The sequence below is a fragment of the Phymastichus coffea genome, unplaced genomic scaffold (genome assembly GCF_024137745.1).
Source record: "Phymastichus coffea isolate CEN01 unplaced genomic scaffold, Cenicafe_Pcof_1.1 PCOF00134, whole genome shotgun sequence".
Taxonomy (NCBI): Eukaryota; Metazoa; Arthropoda; class Insecta; order Hymenoptera; family Eulophidae; genus Phymastichus; species Phymastichus coffea.
Window position 1 is genome coordinate 52295 of NW_026706945.1, and position 21377 is coordinate 73671.

The window sequence follows — 21377 nt, forward strand, 5'->3', positions numbered from 1 at the left end:
TTAAACTCCTATTAAATCATTTCAGTCCGGCCGAGTACGTTTCTTCGGTGGTCTAGGCGGCGGATCGGACTTGCACCGCGATTTCCACAGTACTCCAGATTTGCAAGCGGCGGCTGCAGCCGCAGGTAACCTGGCGTCTAAAGGTCACCGTAGTCAAGAAGACGTGAACGCTGCATTAGGTAGAAACGGTTTGCCACCGCCAAATCATCCGCCACCTCCGCCACCCGTTGGCCAAGTCGTCAAGGTCAACGTGAACGCACCTGTGCCGGACGTCGTTACTCCGGCTTCGGTCTATGATAATATCGCGCACATCCAACAAGTCAAAGGTGAGTACGAATGCCTTCGTAAAAGAAATGACATAATTTTTGTTACTGTAGCGATTTATCGAAACATTTCTGGTTTACGGCCGCTCGTAAACCACATGGATACTGCTACCGCAATTGATCTTGCAATGACTTAATTGTGAATGACGATTATAACGAATTCGCAGAACTGGCCGCAGCGACAGCCGAGAGCAACTACGGCGTAATGTCAAGTTTCCGACCGTCGAACAACGCCAAATTGTATGCGTCACCGGAGGACATGAGGTCTGTTGGTTACCGTTCGCTCAGTTTACCAAATCAGGCAACGCGCTCACAGCTGCGCAAGTCCCACAGTTTGCGTACGTCGAACGGCCAGGCGCCGAGTGGCTCTGTGAGTTTCAAGTCCGGGCCAACTGGACAATTGGCAAACGGTGCTGCATCGAACGCGAACGGAGCTACCAGCAATGGTGGCAGTCAGTATGCGCAGCCGCTCAAGAGTGGCAGAAGCCACAGTATCACTGGAATCATCAGGGAGAGGAAAAAGAAATCTAGTATCAGCGCCAGCTCGTCGGCTTGTAATCTGTCGGGGGCTGCTGGTACGCTGTCGATCCAATTACTAATCTTCGTTGAGACATAATTCCGACAAGAAATAATCGTGAAAATTTTCAGGCTACAAGCCTGGCTCGGCGCCGCCAATCCCAGAGCCCGACTATAGTCTGAGCGAGTCGGAGAATGACGAGGAGCTGACAGACGAATGCGACGAGTCGGAAATAGCCAAGGAGCTGGAGAAAGCTGCAGCGCGTGAAAAGCTTGAGTCAACGCGCGAGACGTCGGGTAACTCGAATGCATCGGCTGGTAGCGGCAGTAGTAGTAGTTCATCAGGTTCAGGCTCGTTACCTCACTCGTTCAGCGTCGAAGAGATTCAAAATGTCAGGAAGCAGTTGAAGGTGCCCTATTATTTCCAACCGCATCGACGAACGCTTATGTTCGATATTAATATTCTGTATTTCCCTTAGACGCAACAATCACTGGTCGAAGACGGTGACAACAGTTCCAGTGGAGTCAGTTCCGATCAGGATGTACCTGTGGGTCCTCCGACAGGCTTCGACGATACACAAGTTCGCAACAATGAGGCCAATCACCATCACCAACACGCGCATCAGCATCAGCACCAACACCAACATCAACACCAACATCAACATCAGCACATACACCACCAAGGCGAGTCTCTCATTTGACGAATGTTCTTCAATTATCTGGCATAACAGCTCTTGGCGAGAGGGAAAGATAATCAATGCCCGATCGTGTTACAGTTCACGAGAAAGAGAGCAGCACGATAGTGGTTCAACAAAAGAGGGCAAGCTGTCTGCTGACGAGGCACGCCGTGAGTTTGGCCCAACTACCACCGCCACTCGAAGCTGACGCCGAGGAACAGAGTAACGAGCTATTTGTGCCACCACCACCCGAGTTCAACGCGGATGGAACGCCGGTGATCGCCGCAGGCGGTGACGAGCTTGTATTTGCGCCGCCGCCGCAGTTTTGCGACAACGGCAAGATACAGCTCCAGCAGAAGGTTAAGATAATCGGGGTCGTGCCCAAAAGTAACGCCAGCCAAGTGAAACCGCCGAGCGGTCGATTACACACCCAATGAGAAAGCCGATTCGAGGGCAAGGAGATGCTTGACGTTTAAAGTACGCATAGATTTAGTTTTGACACTGATTATTCATTCGCCTAACTGTTCGGATTCGCTTTGCAGTCTCTCTTTTTTCCGTAAAAGTTTCTTACGTATAGGATTACCGTCGGATGGATCTTCGGTGTCAAAATTACATAGGAAATGCGCTTGGTAGAGAAAGTCGGTGGGGTCTGAAAGTCAAGGACAAACTTGTAATTCATGTATGAATTTCGCCTTCTGTTTTTGTTTTATAGGAAAGTTTACTGCGATTTTCAGATTTCAACGAAGGAATTGTTTTGGCAGCAAAATGTTGAAAGAAGAGTTCAATTACATACACAGTATACCTTGCTCTCAATGCACGCTATAGCTCGAAAAACTAACACGTCTGTCTGATTCAAACAAAAACTCTTGTTACTCCTAGTTGTACACATAATGAAGATACTACATTAATAGATAAGATACGTGCAGTATGATGTAACCGAATTCAGCACTATCATAAATAATTTGATTCTACAGAATTTGATAACTATAATCATTGATAAATGTTTATGGACGTTGTTTATAGGTGGTACAGGAATTTATAAAAATAATACGTTTGTTTTCTATTTAGAATACTTAATATGTATTCAGACTTTATTTTTAATTGAGAAAAAATAATTTAACTCAATATTGGATGAAAAAGACGTAGTTTTTTTGAATCCATGGTAAATTAAAATATCAAAAAATGCACACATTTTGCTTGTATTTTTTGCTGTTCGTTGTCAAATATATATTGGTTGAATAATTTACGAAATTTATTGTAAAATTTAAAGTCATCTATATAAACTAATTAAATAAGATTTAATTGAATAATTGATTCTATTAAGCTACGTTAAATGACATCCTGATTTTTGTTAAAAATATTTTTATTTGTTGATTCTGACGACCGAACCACTTATCGGTATAGGTATCTTGAAAATACTCACTAATAAACATTAATTAAAAAATGTAGAATCAAATTAATAGAGGTGCAATAAAAAATCTTTTGTAAAAATTTTAATGGCCTAACAAGGCATGCATTTTAAAACGATGAATTTTACAACAACAAACTTAGCTAAAATAATAATTTGAAATATTTCAACTTTTGATATATATAAATCAGATATAAATTATAAATAAAGTGCATTGAGTGCATGAATATTCACGTGGAATACTATGCGGTGTTTGTTTTTTTCATACAATTTCTATAATTAAATACGACGAGTGTTTAATACTTTTACAAGAGAAAATAAAATAAAGGAACAAAATGATCACTGCAATGGATAACAAAAATATCAGTGGCATTGTTATACTTTTGAGCGAAACGTAATCTCACACTGATTTATAAAAATAATAAAAAAAAACGTTAACAAAGAGTAGCTCAAACAACGAAACTCAAATTTACACTTTGTAGTATGTGAACCAATTTTTGCATCCGATATATTCAAATAGTAAGATATTCTTTTTAGATGGTAATATTATCAATGAAGGTTTAGATAAAAATATGTGTAATCCACGTCACCTCCATTTTTATCCAAAAAGATCGTATTATTCACATTTTTCAGCATTTTTCACATGGGAGCAAATTTCTTGATACCAATTGCCGGATTCGCTGATCATCCTTGCTCTTTCGACATTTCGCTCGATTGTTCATTCATCAGTTTATCAGTAATATTTTTGAAACAAATTGAATCCGTCTTCCTCTCGGCTTCCGTCATGATGTTTATGAATAATCAGATTTACGTGAGTTTATAATCTGGTTAGAACATTTGCTCATTAATGGTGATCATTATATAGATAGTGGTGAAAATTCTTTCCTATATATTTATTGAATTAGCTTTGCAACCATTGAAAATCACAGAAATAATTTTGTAATCGGATAAGCTTTATTGTATCTTAGAATTTAGTAGCTTTTCCGATTTTGATATCACCAGAATGAAGTGGAACAAAGTGGAAAATATGTAAAAGTAAAAAAAGTGATATCAAAGAGGAATAAAGATGAAGCTTTGAAAAGAATTTGGTTCACATTAATATTCTCGGCGGACAAATTTTATTGTATATATTATTGTCCTTATTATTACTGTAATTGAGAGATATATTAAACTGCTGTATATTTTAGTTCTTCCTTCAGCGTGAATAGGCAATCAAATGCGATGATCCACGCTTAAGTAATTTTGTATAGCGTCAAGAATTCTTCACAAAGTCATTAGTTCATTTCTTAATTGATAGTGTTTTAAAATAAGATGTAATTGATAATGCGTAACGAAAAAATGAATTATCGATATTCGAAATGTAGGTATCAATTTAAGAAATTGATAATGGGAGATATTGTTGCAGTGTATCTCTTTTTAATATTATATAGATAAATATTATTATCATTATCTTTGATTAACTTTGTAAAATAGGATGTATACGATTTTACGGAGAAATTTTATCTTTAGATTTTTCTTTATGTTCTAAATAATAAGATCGGGCGATCAATAATTTGTTCATATATTGTACTTCACCCACTTTTATTTTTTTTTCGTCTTATTCTTTTTTTTTCTTTAAGATAATTGTCGAACGGGCTCGAAAGAAACGATTAAAATAACGTGTAATTATTTTATTTCTGATTGTATATATGGTGTATAAATATCTTCTTTTCTTTGAAAAAATCCTTTGTGCAATCGAGAAAAGCGAATCGTAGTCCATTACAACTCAAAATAAATGGATTGCAGTAATAGTATATTATATTGTATATATTAAAAACATTACTATGTGTTAACAAAGAATTTCAGTGGTGATTAATTTTATATTTAATTAACTATTATTAATATTAATATTATATTATTAGTTATAATAATTGTAAACACTATTATCAGCATCAATATTATTATACCTAAAAGTAGTATTTAAGGAGCTCGAAGCAAAAATTCTGTCCCTTCCATCAAACGATTGTTTTTACTTCGTAGCTATCAGTTATTTAAAATATATAGTATTAAATGGGTGAATGTTGATAAAAATTGAAAAGAAAGAAAAGTAAGCATTTGTAATGTCTCGATGTTTTTATTCTGAATTGAATACCTTTTGTGCTGAATTTTTACCGGTATAGCTACACGCTTATTTATGGAAAGTTATTGCATCTAGATTTTCAAAACCAAATATAAATAATTTGCAGAAAGTTGCTTCTAATGTCACGAGATAAGCTTATGCCGTGAAACCGCTCTACGTTTTTATAATCTAGATCTGCTTGAATTCCATTCGTCCCCGCGAAGCTCGATGAAACAAGCAAAACTTTCGAGCTTTGCTTATTGTTCGTAGCTTTTTGCGTTTCAATCGATCCGTCAGTACAATTTTACCAGCCAGTTAATATGAAAAATAGAGCAATATATATGTATCGCGTGACGCGTATACGTATGTTCAATAGACGAATATTATTACATGTAATAAAGATTATTATACGAATTATAAAGAGAAGCAGAAAGTATGATGAAATATATTAAATTGGCATATTATTTTGGTGTCAGAAATTGAACACCACCTTAGCATTTGTATTTACTACGTTTATTCTTTATTTACAAGTGTGGAAAACAATCGGATCTACAATCTACGGCGATGACTATGAATAATACGAAAGAGCATTTTGCATTTGTTATTTTGTATTTGATACATGTGTGAGATTAGCTTATTTGAAAAAGAAGCAAAAAGCACCCTCGACGGACGATATTTTATAGTTAATAACATTCCTGCCAAAACGTAGTGTAATATATCATTAATATTCAAATTTATCGGAAAGTTGAACAAGTAAACAAGTAAGATTAAAAAATAAAAGAAATGAGAGAGAAAAAGAGTAAATACGTATTTGTAATTAAGAAAATCAAGATGAGCAAAGTTCATGCCCATCTAACTGTTTTCATTATTTTTACTGTATACGTTTGACAGTTCCATCTTAATGAAAAATGTACAATTGACGTAAGTGCAATGTACTCGACAGTTCAGTAGCTCTGTATCTTCGATATTGCGAAAAAAATCTTGAAAATTTATATCAGTCTCATAATTTATTCAACTCCTAATCCGTTTATTTATTTTTATTTATAAGAAAGAATAAAATGTTATTTAATTTAGATAATCAAATAATGTTTCTAACAAAAGTAGCATTCATCTTATTCGTAAAATTTCTTATTTTTCAAGTCACTAAATTTAATTTAACCATTTCAGTTTATTTAAGTACACGTTATTCATTTTTTTAAACGAACTTTATTTAAAAAATGAAATAATGACCGAGAATTATTTGAATGTTATAGTAGTTTTGACTTGACTGTCACGTTCCTTGACCGTCCTCGCATTTTCGTGCTATATTTGAGCTCGCACGATCGGATTATCTCGATTATAAGTTTTGATATTTAAATAATATAAAATAAAGACACAATGAATTCAATTCGAATAATGTTGCAGAAAAATGCGCACCAGCTGCGACAATTTCATAAATGGTAATTTAAAGTACATAAATTATTGAAATCTGTTACTGAGAAGGTTATTTAACCTTACTTTTTACTTGTGGTATAATAAGTTTTTATGTGTAAAAAAACTATAACTTATGCTTAATATTGTTCAGTGAGGACATTTTAATAAATTCATTTTACTAATTTAGTTTGGTATTGACGGAATACACCTGCCGTGCATATCATCAATATCTATTAAAAACTTTGTAAGCAATAATATACAGATCAATAAGAATGAATTCAAACCAATAGAAATAGTAATTTTATATAAACTATTAAAAATTTACATAATATTTGTAATGTAAGTATTTGACATTTAATACAAAAATACTGTGTTTATTAGTATTCCGCGTAATCAGGAAGCACTAGCTGTTGCTGTAGCTGAAAAATTGACTATTCCTGTGCCAGAAGGAACTGAAAAACCTATGAACCCAAAAATTGATAAATTAGCACAAGAAATTACTGCTCTTAATTTACTGGAAGTTGCTGAACTCAGTGATCTTCTGAAGAAAAGGCTAAATCTTCCCGATGCTCCTGCAATGCCTGTTGGGAGCCAGTTTATGATGGCTCCAAAAGTAGAGGTAAAGTTATTATTTAATTTTACTCATAATTATTTTTTAATTTATTGGTTATAATTAAAATTTTATGACTATATTTATAAATCTTATAAATTTATAATTTTGCTACCATGCAAAGGAAAAGGTTTGTTGCTATAATAATAACATAATCTTATATTGCATTTCTATAATACAATTGCTTAATCTATGACTTTTAATTGATTTAAAGGAAGAAGAAGTTGCACCCAAAGTTGTCAAAAGCTCATTCACAGTTAAACTAACAAAATTTGATGAGAAACAGAAGGTTCCATTAATAAAAGAAATAAAAAATTTGATTCCTGGAACAAATTTGGTACAAGCAAAGAAATTTGTTGAAAGTTTACCTCAAGTTGTCAAGGCAGATATCAGTAAAGAAGAATCAGAACAATTGAAAGAAATATTAGCCAAAGTTGGAGGAGAAGTTATTATTGATTAAATTGTGTATATAGCTGCTAAGTTTTTACTATAAGTAGATAAACTTTAATGTTGCATACTGTCCTAGCCCTATTCTGCATACGGCAAGATAATGAAGAGCGTTGATTTTTTATCTTGATTTGTTATTAAAATAAAAACATATAATTCCTAAAAAAAGTCTTATGATTTTCAACAAGTTTTCTTTTATTTGATAAGTTATCAATTAATAATAAAAATACCGTTTATTTTACATTATACCGTGATATGAGATTCATGCTGTCAGTACCCAGCTTAATATATAAAATCCGGGTTACGTAAGTGATTGGTACGGCACTGTCAGCGTCCATAAGAGAGAACTCTGAGAACCTGTCCGATGTCGTGGCTATTGCTGTTGAACTTTTCATATTGCTCCTCATTCCCGTTTGGTGCGCAACGCGGATATAAGCGAATGTGCTACGGTGACCGCAGAGTCTAGCAGCGAAGATAAAGCTGCAATGGAGAAAATAATCCAGAACAACATTCCAGAGGTATGTAAAAAATTGTTCATTTTTTTGTCACTTTCTTTGCGTTGACCAAACCACGCAGGTAAAACGCCATTGCATCGTTAAAAATGTAACACTAACAGTAGCCGACAATATACGACGCATAGGCGAGATAGGGTACACACTAACAAACGAATGATACTGTTTGACAGGTCGTTATGGGCGCCGAAGTTGATGCACCGCCAACTACTTTGGTAAAGGAATATGCTATGATGTCTTAGATTTTTTTGTAATTTAGTAGTTGATTAAAGTTTAATTATGCACTAATTTTTCAAATACCTTAATTTATGATTCTGATAAAGGCTTATTTTAGATAAAAACTTCTGATTATGTTATCAACATATTACAGTGTGTGTTTACTAATTTTAATAAGCTGATATATTTATTTAATGTATCTAGATCTAATATCAACTATAGATCAAATTAATTAGTATAGTAATTAATATTAGTTCTAATTTCCTATTTAAAATTTAAAGAAGTTTCATTATTATTTTAATTAATTAATGTTAGTTAATTTAAGGAGGGTCTTTGAGACATATTCAATAATATTTTTTTTAATCAGGGTCCATCAGAGAATGAAGTCATGACATTAAAATTACAAGCATCTCAAGCACTTTCAAGGCTAGAAGAATCTATGAGAAAAGGAACCGATACAGAAGGTAGTACATGGAATACACCTTCAGGTTTTTTATCCCATCCAAAGGATGCTGAAGATATTTTTACCTTGTTGCAGGTAATTGAAAGAAAAGTTGAATCATTTATTATTATAATATGTAGCATGATTATTGATAAGTTGATATTATATTGAAAGAGAAATTTCATTAGTCTAGCTTTTATAAATAAAGTTATTGTGAAAATCAACTTGATTTGCATACTTTTTGTACTTATTATGTTTAACCCAGGAAGTGTTAAATAAGATTGCATGAGTTTTTAATTAGCTGGGTAGAAGATTAGATTGAATAATTATCTTTGAAATGCATTTTATATAATTAAATATTGCTAAAGTAAAGCAAATATTATTTCAGGATTTGATTGTGTATGAAGATGGTCCAGTGGTTGAAGATGGCAAAGCTGAACCCAATCAACTAACAAATCTTCCTTTACTTACTGATGCAGCAAAATTAGCTCTGATATCTCATTCAATATCAGCTTATGCAATGTCTTTATCCAGACCTCATGCACAAAGGTTAGCTGGTCGTTTGGCAGCCGATACCACAAGGTGGCTTAGTCATATTTTTAGATTTGTTGATTGTGCCTCATCGTTTCATGAAGATCCTCTTGAAGGACTTGTGAGAGTTACTCGACTAGCTCTACACAAAAAGTATCCAAGATATATAGATGAAGGTTTTACAGCACTAGCCAGCTCACCTCCGTTAATTTACAGTTCAGTGGCTGCACCACTTGGCATAGTACAACATCTGTGTAAACAAGTATGTTCTGATAGTCCTTTATCTTGAATTACTGATGACAACAGATGTTTTAAAAAATTGAAAGTTTAGGCTTACAATACAAAATCTTAATAATTTTTTTTATTTCAGCTTTCTTTGCCTCTGCATTGTGTAAAACCTATTCCAAATAATACAGTGTTTGGTTCTCGACAATGTATGGATATATCGGCTTTAGAGAGACGGTTAAACGAGGATTCGCAAACGAATTCCGTAACTCCTTTATTGGTGCTAGGAGAAGCTGGATCCGTACTCACCGGACATTGCGATAATATTACTAGGTTACGCGAAATATGTGATAAATATAACGTATGGCTGCATTTACGGGGCGATTCTTTGGCAGCTTTAACTCTTAACAGTTCGCCGAAAGATCTCGTAAGTAAATGTATAAAATCGATTGAAAGAAAATATATACGTTGAATCATCGTCGAATTGCTATTATATTTTTCAGTCCTCGAAAATTGCCGACAGTATTACTTTACCACTTGGAATTTGGCTGGGCATACCGTCACTGCCAGTAGTTGTATCCTTTATTAGAACATAAAATAATTCAAAAATCAAATCGAGGAATTCCAACGATCGTTGCACGTGTCTGCAAATGAGAAAGAAAGAACACACGTCGAATACGAAAGAGGCAACAAAAATAAGAGCAGACAAAAAATAGAATAAGGAAACACGATGTATAGTAGCAAATGCTCGAAAATAAAAGTTGTATGGAATGCAAAGCACCTACTAGCCAGACTTTATCACTTGATAAATTTACGCAGCCTGTTGCTATTTATATTCCTTGACTCGATTCTTTGATGCTATTAATAGACCCTTTACAGATTAACAGATACACGAGGTGCACGTCCTACGTCCAGGGACACTACGCTTTCCTTAATATCCGGTTTGATGACGGACTCGTTTTCGAGAAGATTACCTACCTTGCCGCTGTGGACTGTGTTGCAAGCCATGGGTCGCGATGGCATTGTCAACCGGTTCAAGCAATGTTTCTTAGTCATCGAGGACCTGCACCATAAAATTAAAAAATTCAATTGTATCAGAATACTGGTGAGTGAGTCTACGCGATTTGATATTTTTTTCATACTAACCGGTAATTTTAAATATTAAGAATTAGTTTTTCTTGTTTTTCAAATGCTTGTTGCATACTTGTATTTTGGTATGACGTAATTTCTATAATATTATTATTTCTAAAGTTTGGGAAATTCGTTAAACTAGGAGCCAAAAAATTTATATTTTCAAACAATTTATCTTGTTTCGCAGAGTCAAGAACCAGGAGGCGAGACGGGCTCGTATACGATACTCGAGCTGTTAAACAATCCAATAAATGGTCCTCAACTATTGGAAGTGGTAGCAAGTGCATTAGTATTTCAATTTGTACCGCCTGAAGCAGAAAATCAAGAGATACAACGTGTACCGCCTTACTTTGATAAGCTCAATTCCTGGTTGGGTCAAATACTTCAGCGTGACATTGAGAATGTCGATATTGAATTATGCGAGATTGAGCAATATGGAGTGGCTATTAGGATTTGTCCTCTTGAGAGCCCTGAGTGTCCACCTAATACCGAAGATCTAGATAATGTTGTTGCTTGCCTCGAGCAGCAAATCGTAAGTAAACGATGTTTTTTGATTGGAATATTGATAGAGAATGACATATTTGCATGTTCATCAATTTTAGGAAATATTGCTTGCAACAGTTGAGCACAAAGAGACCTTCGTGAGACTAGTTAAAGAGAATGACTCGCTGCATCTAGTTGAGATGCCAGGTTGGGCAGGTTTGGGTGGTGTCAGATATGCTCCTCCGACGTGGGTACACGTTATGACGGATCAAGCAAAGGAAGAACTAAATCATTTAAATACGCAATTGGTCGACACGCTACGAAGCACTGATGCTGCTTTTTCACTTGGCGAAGGTGCGGATGGACTTGCTTGCGTACGATTTGGAATGGTCACTCGCGATACAGGTAATTCTAACTTAAGAAATGTGGCAATAATGTATTATTTATCGATTGTTCGTAATTGAGAAGTATGTCGGATCAATTATTGAAAAAAAACATTAGCATAAAAGTACTAATCATGAATAACAGAATGCCTGCACGTAGGCGTGTTTGTTTTTATCAGAGAAATAATTGTAACGTGATCAAAATTTTTTATTATAAAATAGAAATGGATCTGGAAATGATGCGAGTTTATTCGTGATCTGATTAGTTGAAGTATGATTACGTGGGTTACTATTTGTAACGGCATGTATGAGTATGTACATGAATTGGTCGAAAAAGTAGCAAATCGGTGCATATAAATAGCTTGAGTTACCATCCATTAATGGTAAAATAATCTTCATGCATTTAAACTAGATTTATTTTCAGGATATATAAATTTATTGAATATTTATGTTATCAAGTTTTTCGAATAAATATAATCAACAATAAAGAGAATCATAAATCGATGTTTTATATGAAATACTGTGAAGTAACTTCGGCTAATATGGTGCAGTATAATTTCTTGGAAAAATTTTCTGAAATTAAATTTATAAATGTAAATATAAATTTCAAAATGTGACGGATGAATAGATGGAAAATGACTATTGCTAATTGCTGAAAATAAAAAACTTGAAGTATAGTTTGTGAAATGTACTGCTCCAAATGAGTCGAAATTAACTTCCAGTATTTTTGTCAACAAAATATATTTATTGATATAGGGATATCATATAAAAAGTTTTGCATCTTAAACAAACATATGTGTAAATATAAAGAAAATATAATTGTAAGGCGCAACTGATTTATTCAAAAAATGAAAAGAAGAAACGAACTTAGTGCGCTTCCCATTACCTTTAGCTAAATATCTCGAATTCTGTTACGTTATTAGATTTGAAATTACAACTAAATCTACACATATAATTTTAATTGAATTTTTATTTAAAAATTAATATTGATGGATGTTAGAATACCAAAGCATAAAATTATTTGATGTATCTGGTGTATTCTAGAATTTTTAATTTCGCATTTGCGATTTGATTCAAGCACGCGAAACTAAATAGTAATACAAATGAATGATGAGCGCGCGAAGGGCACTTGACGATACTAGTTATAAGTTATATTAATTTGACGTATGTAACAAGGTCAGATGTTTTTTTGTTAATAAAAATGCTTTATTGTTATATGTTTCAGATGTAGCCGAGCTATTGTCACTAGTTCTTCAAGTAGGCCAAGAAGTTGAAGCAAGTTCCAAGTTCTTGGACACAATGTCGGAAGTAGTAAAGCGTGGAATAGAAGCGGCGCAAACGGATTTGGAGCGTGAAAACGCCGAGAAATTGTGGCAAGAAGGGATACTTAGGCATGTACCCGTTGTGGGCACTTTTGTCAATTGGTGGAGTCCACCGGCGAAGGAGAGTGGAGTTCGAGGACGAAGTTTGAACTTGCAAGCTGGTTAGCATTATTAGATTTTGAAATCATCATGAAATCACTGCTTTGCATTTCTGCACTAATTTTATTTTTTTTTTAATGTCTTTTTTTTTAATTTTTTTCTGTTATTAATGTAAATGTTGTTAACGTAAATGTGTAATCAGTATAAGTTAATCGCCATTTAACAGTTGACGTTATAATTAATAGCTAATATGTTCATTAACAAAAGAGTCACAGTATAAATGTTTTAAATAACTAAAAATTTTTCTGACAAACCAGTGAAATCTAAATATTTTTTTTGTTATTATGTTTTTTTTATTGTTTAAAATTTTGTTTGTTATCAGGAATAGACGTTATTGAGGTGGAAAGGACAAGTTCCATACATTTGTAAATAGTATTAGACGACGCCTGGAAGCAGTTTTTTCGTCAAGTATATTTCGTTCAATAACTTTTATCAATTTAAATCATTACCGAGCATTAAAATCAAAACGTAATGCGGATGTTTTTGTGCGAGTTAAAGAGCGTTGACATTTTTCTTGAGCTCAGGTTTTATTGACGTCCCCTTCATACAGTCTTTTTATTTAACGTCATTAATAATAATATCACTAACAGTAAAAATTAAAAAAATAATTCGTATATGTTTCAGGAGTCGTTGAAAGCACTGAAAACATTTACAAGTACCACATGCAATTACAACCAAATTCAACAAGCAACGGTTCTGGTGCACGAACTCCACCGCAGCCGTTGGTACAAACTCCTGTAGGCGCCGGAAGTCAAAGTCACAGTCGATCTTCGAGTCATTCCAGTCTGCAAAGCGGCAAAAGTTTACAAGCGACGACTATTTCAGTTCCAGCTAAAGAAAAATCGTGCGAAATGAGATCGTAGTAATCATTAAATTGTATTTTTCAATCCTACTATATATTTGTTAAACTATTTGTATGTCCAGTGATTTTTCGAGCTTCTATCGCAACAAGTTTACGACCGCAGGATATAGTTTTTAAGTCTGTGTTTTTTGTGAACATGATTTAGCTTAAATGATATGTTTTAATATAGATATTGTGAAAATATGTTAAATTAATTTTTTTTGAAGTTATTAATATATTTTAGGCTCTGGTACTTATCACTTCATTTGTAAATATTTATTTCAACATTAAATATTTCCTTTATCAGTGATTTTAAGAGCTGTATGTATGTGTGAGTTCCTTTTTCATTCTAATCTTAATAATATTTTAGCTCAATACATAATGTATGAACTCAGTAATACTTATTCAGAATTAAAAAGCGACAAAATTTATACTTGACGTCAAAATTGTATACATTTTGTCCGAAAATGAAATTCATTGAAGTAAGTCATAAAATAATATTCAAATTTCCTTTTCTATCCAAACTATTTATAAAAGTACCGCCTTATCTATCAACAATAATTTTAGTAAATTTAACGCATTGTGTTCATCTATCTTTGTGAAGATAAAAAACTACGTGAACACCTATAATATGCAAAAGAATTGTTAATACTTAAATCAATAGAAAAATAATCTTTTACGTATATTTCTATACCGAAAAATTGTTGTAATAAGTTATCGCTACTTAAATAAAATAATTATTACGAAATTGAAATTGCCGTTCCTATAAAATTTTTCTATATACATAATGTGCACATTTCAAATGTAATACTAACAGGCATCCAGCCGTCCGCAGAAAGAAAGAAGAGGGCAGGAGAGAAAAAAGTGAAAGGATACAAGCGCGATTAACGAAAATGAGCGAGAATGAGTAAATTGAGCCTCGGACAATCATTGCCGGGGAGACAAATTCGAATTAGAGCGTTAGTCGTAATTGGGCATAAAGCGACTGTATAAGCGTAGCTGTAGCGAGTCGAGTCTCTCACGAAAAAATCTGAGCAGCAAACAAAAACATCTAACGCTGCCTGGCATTTAAAGATCCATCTCGGCTACATCATGGTTGGGCTTGATGACGGGAGAGGAAGAGACGAAAACTAAAGTGAGAGGCGGTCGCTGTAGTGGCGGCGCAAAGGCGCTGGCGGACGTAAAGCAACAGGCCAGTGCACGAAAGTGCGTACGTGGGAGCAGGCGTCTAACCTGTAGTCAGTTAATTGTGCGGCTTGGTTGAAGAACAAAATCGGGAGTGGAAAAACGCGAGTTTCCTCGATGAATTGCCGACCTGAACCTCGTTATGGAGGTGCTCAAGACCAACCAGGAGATTGTGCACGAAGGATGGCTTATCAAGTCGCCACCCACGAAGTTGTGGAGAGCGGTACGTGCGGATGTTTTTCACTTAATTTTTGTTTATATATCTTAAATGATTAGAATTACTTAGGAATTTGTGAAGTATATCAATAATTGGCTTTGGTTATTATTATATTTTTTTTATTAAAGCATTATTTAGCAGTGATTATAGCTACAAGAAATTTAATTGTGTAATGATTTTAGAATAAATTTCAGAAGTTTTTAGATTTGAGTTATCTAACTGTAGAATTTCGTAAGGAATGCGGCTTGCATTATAGTTTTTTCTAATAATAAATGGGTTGATTGGATGATTTCCAGTTAGGAATTTCAATCTTTCGAGCACTTTCTTGCAGACAACGTGTTGCATTCTCACGGAGCGTTTTCTGTTTTTGTTTATGCTTTCGAGAGCTCTTTTTTCAATGTTCTTCGAACAATACCACGATATTATCGCCCATTGTGAGCAGAGATGATTTTATGATTTTAATGGAGAATCGTAAAAAATATTGTTTACCACACAAAGCAGCTGGTTTTTATGTTTACACTGTTGATTTTTCATTATCATACTTCAGTTACGAGTTTTATCGTATGGTTGATAAGTTTTTTATTATCGTTATAGCTGCGTTTGATGAAAAAAAATGTTAGCCTCATAAAATTTGGGCACAAAAAAAACAAGTCTGCATTTTTAAGTTTGATATTACCTGTTGATAACAGGTGAAATTTATAGGTTAGGTATTGGTATTTTTATCTTAGAGGATTAAAGCAAGGACGATTGGAAGAAATATGGTGATTACTAATTTGCTAGATGACTTGGAATTTTGTTTACATGAATGCGTGGTCTAGAATTCCAGTTTTATGTAAAAGTTTGTCGGTTAAATCCCTATCATTGAAATTATATTTATGTAGAAATAGGAAAACATATTTTTTCAAATAAATTATAATTTCTGTGAACAATAGCATTATGTAGAGTTAATATTATATGAATCTATTGCTTAATGAGTTTAGAAATTTATATCTTAATAAGTTGTTAATAATTAATTAGGAAATAAAAAAATTCAAATATGAAATTATAATTATCAAGCAGTATTTGAATCATTAAAAAAAGTTATGCATTGCTTTGTTCTGTATATACACATAAACAAAGAAATCACTTATGTGTTAGTCACTCAATTGTATCATTCATTGATAAAGTGGTTCATTGAGGAAATGTACAAGCGTGCTATAATGAGTAATTTTTTATAAGAATTATTTGTATGTTTTACTTGTTCAGTAAAAAAGCCATTTATATTATTTTATTTAACTTTTAGAGATGGAGAGAAAGATGGTTCACCCTGCGACACAGTGGAGAATTGCCTGGGCAGTATTTTCTAGAATATTATACAGATAAAAAATGTAGAAAACTAAAAGGGAAAATCGATCTTGATCAATGTGAACAGGTAAAATAGTTTTTATGAATATTATGTATAATTGAATCAACTGAAATAAAATTTTAATTAAATGTCCTTATCTGTAGGTGGATGCTGGTCTGAGATTTGAGAATCGTAAGCAAAAATATCAGTACATGTTCAACGTTAAGACACCAAAAAGGACCTATTATCTTGTGGCTGAAAATGAAGCTGATATGAATAAATGGGTTGATGCCGTTTGTCAAGTTTGTGGCTTAAAAGTTCAGGATGATGAGCAACAACTGCAAAGTAAATTTATTGTATAATCCAAAATGATATTTTAAGTAGAATGTAGATGTCGTTAAATTAGAAATAATTAAAAAATATTATTTTTGTATTTCTATAATTATGTATTTATATGTATCTATCCTACATTTATTACATTTTCTACAATATATAAACTATAATATTTCTAGTATGTGCATGTTGACTTACTTCTTAAAATGATTTAAAAAATTATTTTTTTAGTATATCCATTTGAGTCGCAAGAATCTCCACCAATCTCCCCAGCAAGTACAATTTCCGGTCCTTATATTCCTATAAGCGAGTGTATATCTGGACGAAGCTTAAACGACACGAGTTCTCTCAGTTCAGTTATGTGTCAAGGTCCTGAGATTTACGATGCACCGAGGAGGTTGGCTCCATCTCCACCTAGATCGCCTACTACAACGGATGCCGAAAGTGTATTTACCGACGACGAGTGGACTGTACCAGTGCCTAGTGTTAATTGGAAAACTTTTCCCTCGACAGGTATGTTAAATATTTTTCATTAGCGTATAGTTTCAAAGTAAAATATTTAAAAATATTTTTAGTTATAAATATATTGTTTGTTCTCAAGTTAAAATTATTTACTTAAGATATAAAGAAAAAAGAAATAATAAATCAGAAAATTTTTTTCATGTCTAAATTTATGTCGTAGGTGAATCAAAGCCATCAAACAGTGCCAATGATGCAGACATAGGTTCCTGGAGTGTGCGCAAGAGATTTGGTAAGTTGCGAATAGTAGACTCGGCAACTCCACCAGCCGCAGAGGAAGTCCCAGCGCCACCAAGACCACCGAAGCCAGCGCATATGTCTCTCGAAAATCCCGGGCACAATTACCTCAATTTAGACGGAGCGACCGAAAGCTCAAAACCAGTTACCCCGGCTACACCGGCACCAACTACCCCAGCAACGGCCATAATTACTGATGAGACTTACGATTTTCCAAGATCTCACCAGCCTGAATCGATCGACAGCAGTACGCTTAGCAGGCGTCCTAGGCATTGTTACACTAATGCTGCACCGACGAAAGCTACTGGTACATATCTAACGATATCTTTTAAATTGCTTAAAAAATATTTAATTGATAACATTTATTTTAGGAAAAGATGAACGTGTCTTCCGTTACGACTTTCATGATGATGAACCACCAAGTCCCCGTTCAGAATCTTCAGCAACGGCAACGTATTCGAATTTACCGAGCCCCTTGACTAAGCCAGATATTGTAGGAACAACTAATAATTCAAGTCATTCAGTATTAACTACGTTACTGACATCTCCGACATTAATGGGACCACCGCCTCCAGTTGTCTATCGAGAACTCAAACCTGGAAGAAAAACTAGTGATACACTATCAATGATCAGTAACGAGCATTCGCCTGGTCCTGTCAATGTTGGCCCTGAGATAAGCCCATCGGAACACTCACCAGCTGAACCACCCAGCATCAATCGACGACTCAAACCACCATTAACTAAACCACCACTTCAAAGTAAATATTCAGTGAAGTGTTATCTGATATTTTGAAAACTAACGATTAATAGAAATTTTTTATTTAGGTCCTTTGCAATTGGCTTCACCACCTGGACGAAATAGAGCGAGAGTAGTACCAAGTCCTACGCCTCCGAGTGTTCATTCAAATAGACTTCAGTCACTTTCTGACGATGATAATATCCATGAAGATAAAGAAGAGGTAAACATTCGTTCAATTTACAGTCAATTTTGAAATTATTTTTTTATTATTCTTATTCTTATTTCGTTTTTTTAGATTTACTATTTTCAGGATCAGAATAGTTTCATTCCGGCATCGTCTCGTAAGTTTGTCGATTTACAGTACCTTGACCTTGATTTAGAATCATCCCAAACTTCTAATGCTCCGACTCTGCTACCTGTTCAATCATCTCCGAGTTCAACAGTTTATAAAACTGTCGATTTCGTTAAAACAGAAGCTTTCAACCGGACCAGGCAGAGGGTCGAAGAAGAACGAAAGCAATGCACGGATGGTTTAAGTTAGCTTTTTAACTCGTTGTTTTTTTTAATTATTATTCGTTGACACTGTAAATAGATAATAATCAGTGCTATAAAATTTTTTTTAAGTATTCGAGATATGTTGAAAAATAAGTTATATGTTGATAGAGAAATGATTTAATTTATAGCCTTAACATTGATACTTTGTAATTCTTTTCTAATATTAATGCAATAAGTAATTTGTGCATTTGGTTAATTAAGCACGTAATTGTGTAATTTATTTTTTTTTGTCGCCATATTTTTATATAGATTTTGAATTTTTTTTTTATTATTTTGTTTAACGTCGCTCTATTTATGCTCCATCAGTGCTAATCAGCGACGGAAGCTTGCAATGTGTTTGAGAGTAAAGCACATAAAAGTGTTTTCAGTGGTGCTTGTATCAATCAGCAGGGACTGGAAATCGAACCCGGGCCTACCGGGTACGAGTCCGTCGCCCTACTAACCGAACCATTGCAAGTCCCTAGATTTTGAATTATTTCGACATTTGTAACTTATTCGTGAACTCAAACACATATCTAAGTAAAAAGTATGTTTGATTATCAACCAATTTTAATACCAACTTCTGCTTCAAAGTATTTTTCCGAATTGATAATAACGCATCGCATCAATGATAATGAATTTAGATTGTAAATATAACAAACCTCAATATTTTTATAGAATGGTATTTATTGGGTAGATCTCGGGAATCCGTCGGAAAAACATTATTAAATTGCAATTAATTAAAGTAGCAATATTTGAAAGGACCAAAAAAATAAATTTAATAATTTTAATAATTGTATTGTAAACCATTTATATCCATTTTGCAGCTTAGCTGTGTATGTCGTACATTTTTTAACACAGAATAGAAGAAAAATTATTTACATACTTACATGATAAAATGAAATACCAATTTCACGTTTCGGATGCGAAAGAGATATATTAAATTGTAATTTTATTTATTTTGTATTCACTGTATTAATACAGGTATTCTGAATATCCAGAAAAAAGAAAATGTCTCAATGGTTTTATGAATAAAAAATTATAATATAATTCCACAAGAATTTATAATTTTTTTTTCCAATATAAATGTTAAAAGTGGCAATCGGTGTTTTATTTTATTTTATTTCATTTTATTTCATTTTATTTTATTTTTATTTATTATACAGGAGAAACTCCCATTGATGATATATAAATGAATAGTAATTGAATAAAATAACAAATGAAATAACTGTAAATTAAAAAAACTCAGTAAGATTTGCGATATGTGAACGGTTCGTTATAAAACCATATTGTGAATGATTAATAAAGCGGAGAAAATATAATATAACATAATTTGACAGAAACCAGTTGAACAAATAGTTTAGAAAGTATGTTTAGTTTGTGTATTGGACGATAATTAGCAATATTACGTTTATCATCACATTTTTTGAAAACAGGGATGCTGTAGGCTTGCTTCCACATAGAGGGAAAGAAACCAAGATGAAGAGATAGATTGAAAAATATAAAAGTATGAATAATGGTGAAGTTAAATTATGTTAACAGTTAAAGATAAAAATTGCAAGAGAATGCCGTTAGGATTAGTACTAGATAATTGTTTAAATGAAAAAGACTATTAGTGATATTGTCTAAGGAAAATTGGAAACATGAGAAAGATTGTAAATCAAACATCGGTCCAAAAAGGTTACCAGAAACAGTATAAGAGGAAAAAACAGAGGAGAAATGTTTACCGAAAAGATTAGAAATATCCAGACTAAGAGTAGCCGATAATTCATCCAAGAACATATTATCTGGATAACCTCCATGGCTCTTATTACGATTTACAAATTTTCAGAATAATTTAGGATCAGAGTGAATAGAATCCTCAGTGCGTTGAATAAAAATTTATAGTCAGACAATAGCATCTGTTTACTAAAAGATCTAAGTTATCTAAATTAAGCAAAAGTCTATGGATTGACTGTAAATTTGAACAATTGATGTGCCTTTTTATCAAGTATAATGGAAGACTTGAGCACTTTAGACATTTATTGAGGAAAATAAGGGGTAAAAGGACTGATAGGGAATAACAACTAGTAACTTCAAACAATTTAGTGTTGAAATGATTAACAGGAGTATAAATAGGCGTTTGAAGGTCAAAGAAGTTATGCCAGTCTATGGATTAAAGTAATAAGTTAGAACTGTAATTAGCTTAATGAAAGTTAAAAGATACTTGTGACTGAAGTGTTGTAGGTGAACGAAATGAAGTAACGTCACAAGGAACATTGATGAGAAGAGGTTCATGAAATTTATCGGAGAACTAATATTAACATAATTATTACAGGAGACTAAGTCCAATATATTTTCCGCGCTATTGACAAATGAAACGAATTGTGAACGTTGTAAGATGTTTCATATCGCTTTACGGCCTTTTGGCTTAAATCAAACTTCTATGTTTAGCAGTATCTTGTGTGTACCAAAATGACATGTTGAAAGGGAGTAAAACACTGTCAAAAGAAATTATTCACAAATTGACATAAACAGCAAATTAGCAAATCAATCAGCAGAACAAGTACAAA

General features: G+C 33.4%; 4 protein-coding genes across 16 annotated transcripts in view; all 4 read left to right on the forward strand.

Moving 5' to 3' along the window:
* LOC131671762 (SH3 and multiple ankyrin repeat domains protein 2) overlaps positions 1 to 6176 on the forward strand; it is a 55709-nt gene extending 49533 nt beyond the window's left edge. For 8 of the 11 annotated variants that reach the window (XM_058948440.1, XM_058948448.1, XM_058948444.1 and 5 more), the window contains 5 exons: positions 26 to 326; positions 491 to 898; positions 972 to 1249; positions 1319 to 1523; positions 1616 to 6176. In XM_058948440.1, the coding sequence (XP_058804423.1) occupies positions 26 to 326; positions 491 to 898; positions 972 to 1249; positions 1319 to 1523; positions 1616 to 1953 (1530 nt within the window). In that variant the 3' untranslated portion in view covers positions 1954 to 6176. Of the gene's footprint in view, positions 1 to 25; positions 327 to 490; positions 899 to 971; positions 1250 to 1318; positions 1528 to 1615 lie in introns of all 11 variants that reach the window. The other 3 variants (XM_058948441.1, XM_058948446.1, XM_058948447.1) reach the window with 3 other exon arrangements.
* Positions 6177 to 6291: 115 nt separating this feature from the next.
* LOC131671764 (large ribosomal subunit protein bL12m) lies at positions 6292 to 7652 on the forward strand. The gene is made up of 3 exons (XM_058948453.1): positions 6292 to 6461; positions 6817 to 7054; positions 7260 to 7652. Exons 1-3 carry the CDS (start codon positions 6400 to 6402, stop codon positions 7503 to 7505), a joined length of 546 nt encoding a protein of 181 aa, XP_058804436.1. The 5' UTR covers positions 6292 to 6399; the 3' UTR covers positions 7506 to 7652.
* A 159-nt stretch (positions 7653 to 7811) lies between these two features.
* On the forward strand, positions 7812 to 14466 carry LOC131671763 (putative pyridoxal-dependent decarboxylase domain-containing protein 2). 2 transcript variants are annotated; one of them, XM_058948452.1, is made up of 12 exons: positions 7812 to 8010; positions 8178 to 8219; positions 8588 to 8758; positions 9051 to 9455; positions 9564 to 9845; positions 9922 to 9993; positions 10287 to 10523; positions 10737 to 11081; positions 11152 to 11437; positions 12641 to 12898; positions 13219 to 13304; positions 13521 to 13657. In XM_058948452.1, exons 1-11 carry the CDS (start codon positions 7978 to 7980, stop codon positions 13263 to 13265), a joined length of 2178 nt encoding a protein of 725 aa, XP_058804435.1. In that variant the 5' UTR covers positions 7812 to 7977; the 3' UTR covers positions 13266 to 13304; positions 13521 to 13657. The 2 variants fall into 2 exon arrangements, with proteins under 2 accessions (XP_058804435.1, XP_058804434.1); XM_058948451.1 differs by lacking the exon at positions 13219 to 13304 and having other exon boundaries at positions 13521 to 14466.
* Positions 14467 to 14777: 311 nt separating this feature from the next.
* On the forward strand, positions 14778 to 19838 carry LOC131671731 (GRB2-associated-binding protein 2-like). Of its 2 annotated transcripts, none has more exons than XM_058948392.1 (8): positions 14778 to 15145; positions 16422 to 16550; positions 16628 to 16808; positions 17028 to 17309; positions 17479 to 17859; positions 17924 to 18310; positions 18378 to 18511; positions 18602 to 19838. In XM_058948392.1, exons 1-8 carry the CDS (start codon positions 15065 to 15067, stop codon positions 18830 to 18832), a joined length of 1806 nt encoding a protein of 601 aa, XP_058804375.1. In that variant the 5' UTR covers positions 14778 to 15064; the 3' UTR covers positions 18833 to 19838. The 2 variants fall into 2 exon arrangements, with proteins under 2 accessions (XP_058804375.1, XP_058804374.1); XM_058948391.1 differs by having other exon boundaries at positions 14781 to 15145; positions 18587 to 19838.
* Positions 19839 to 21377: the final 1539 nt, after the last annotated feature.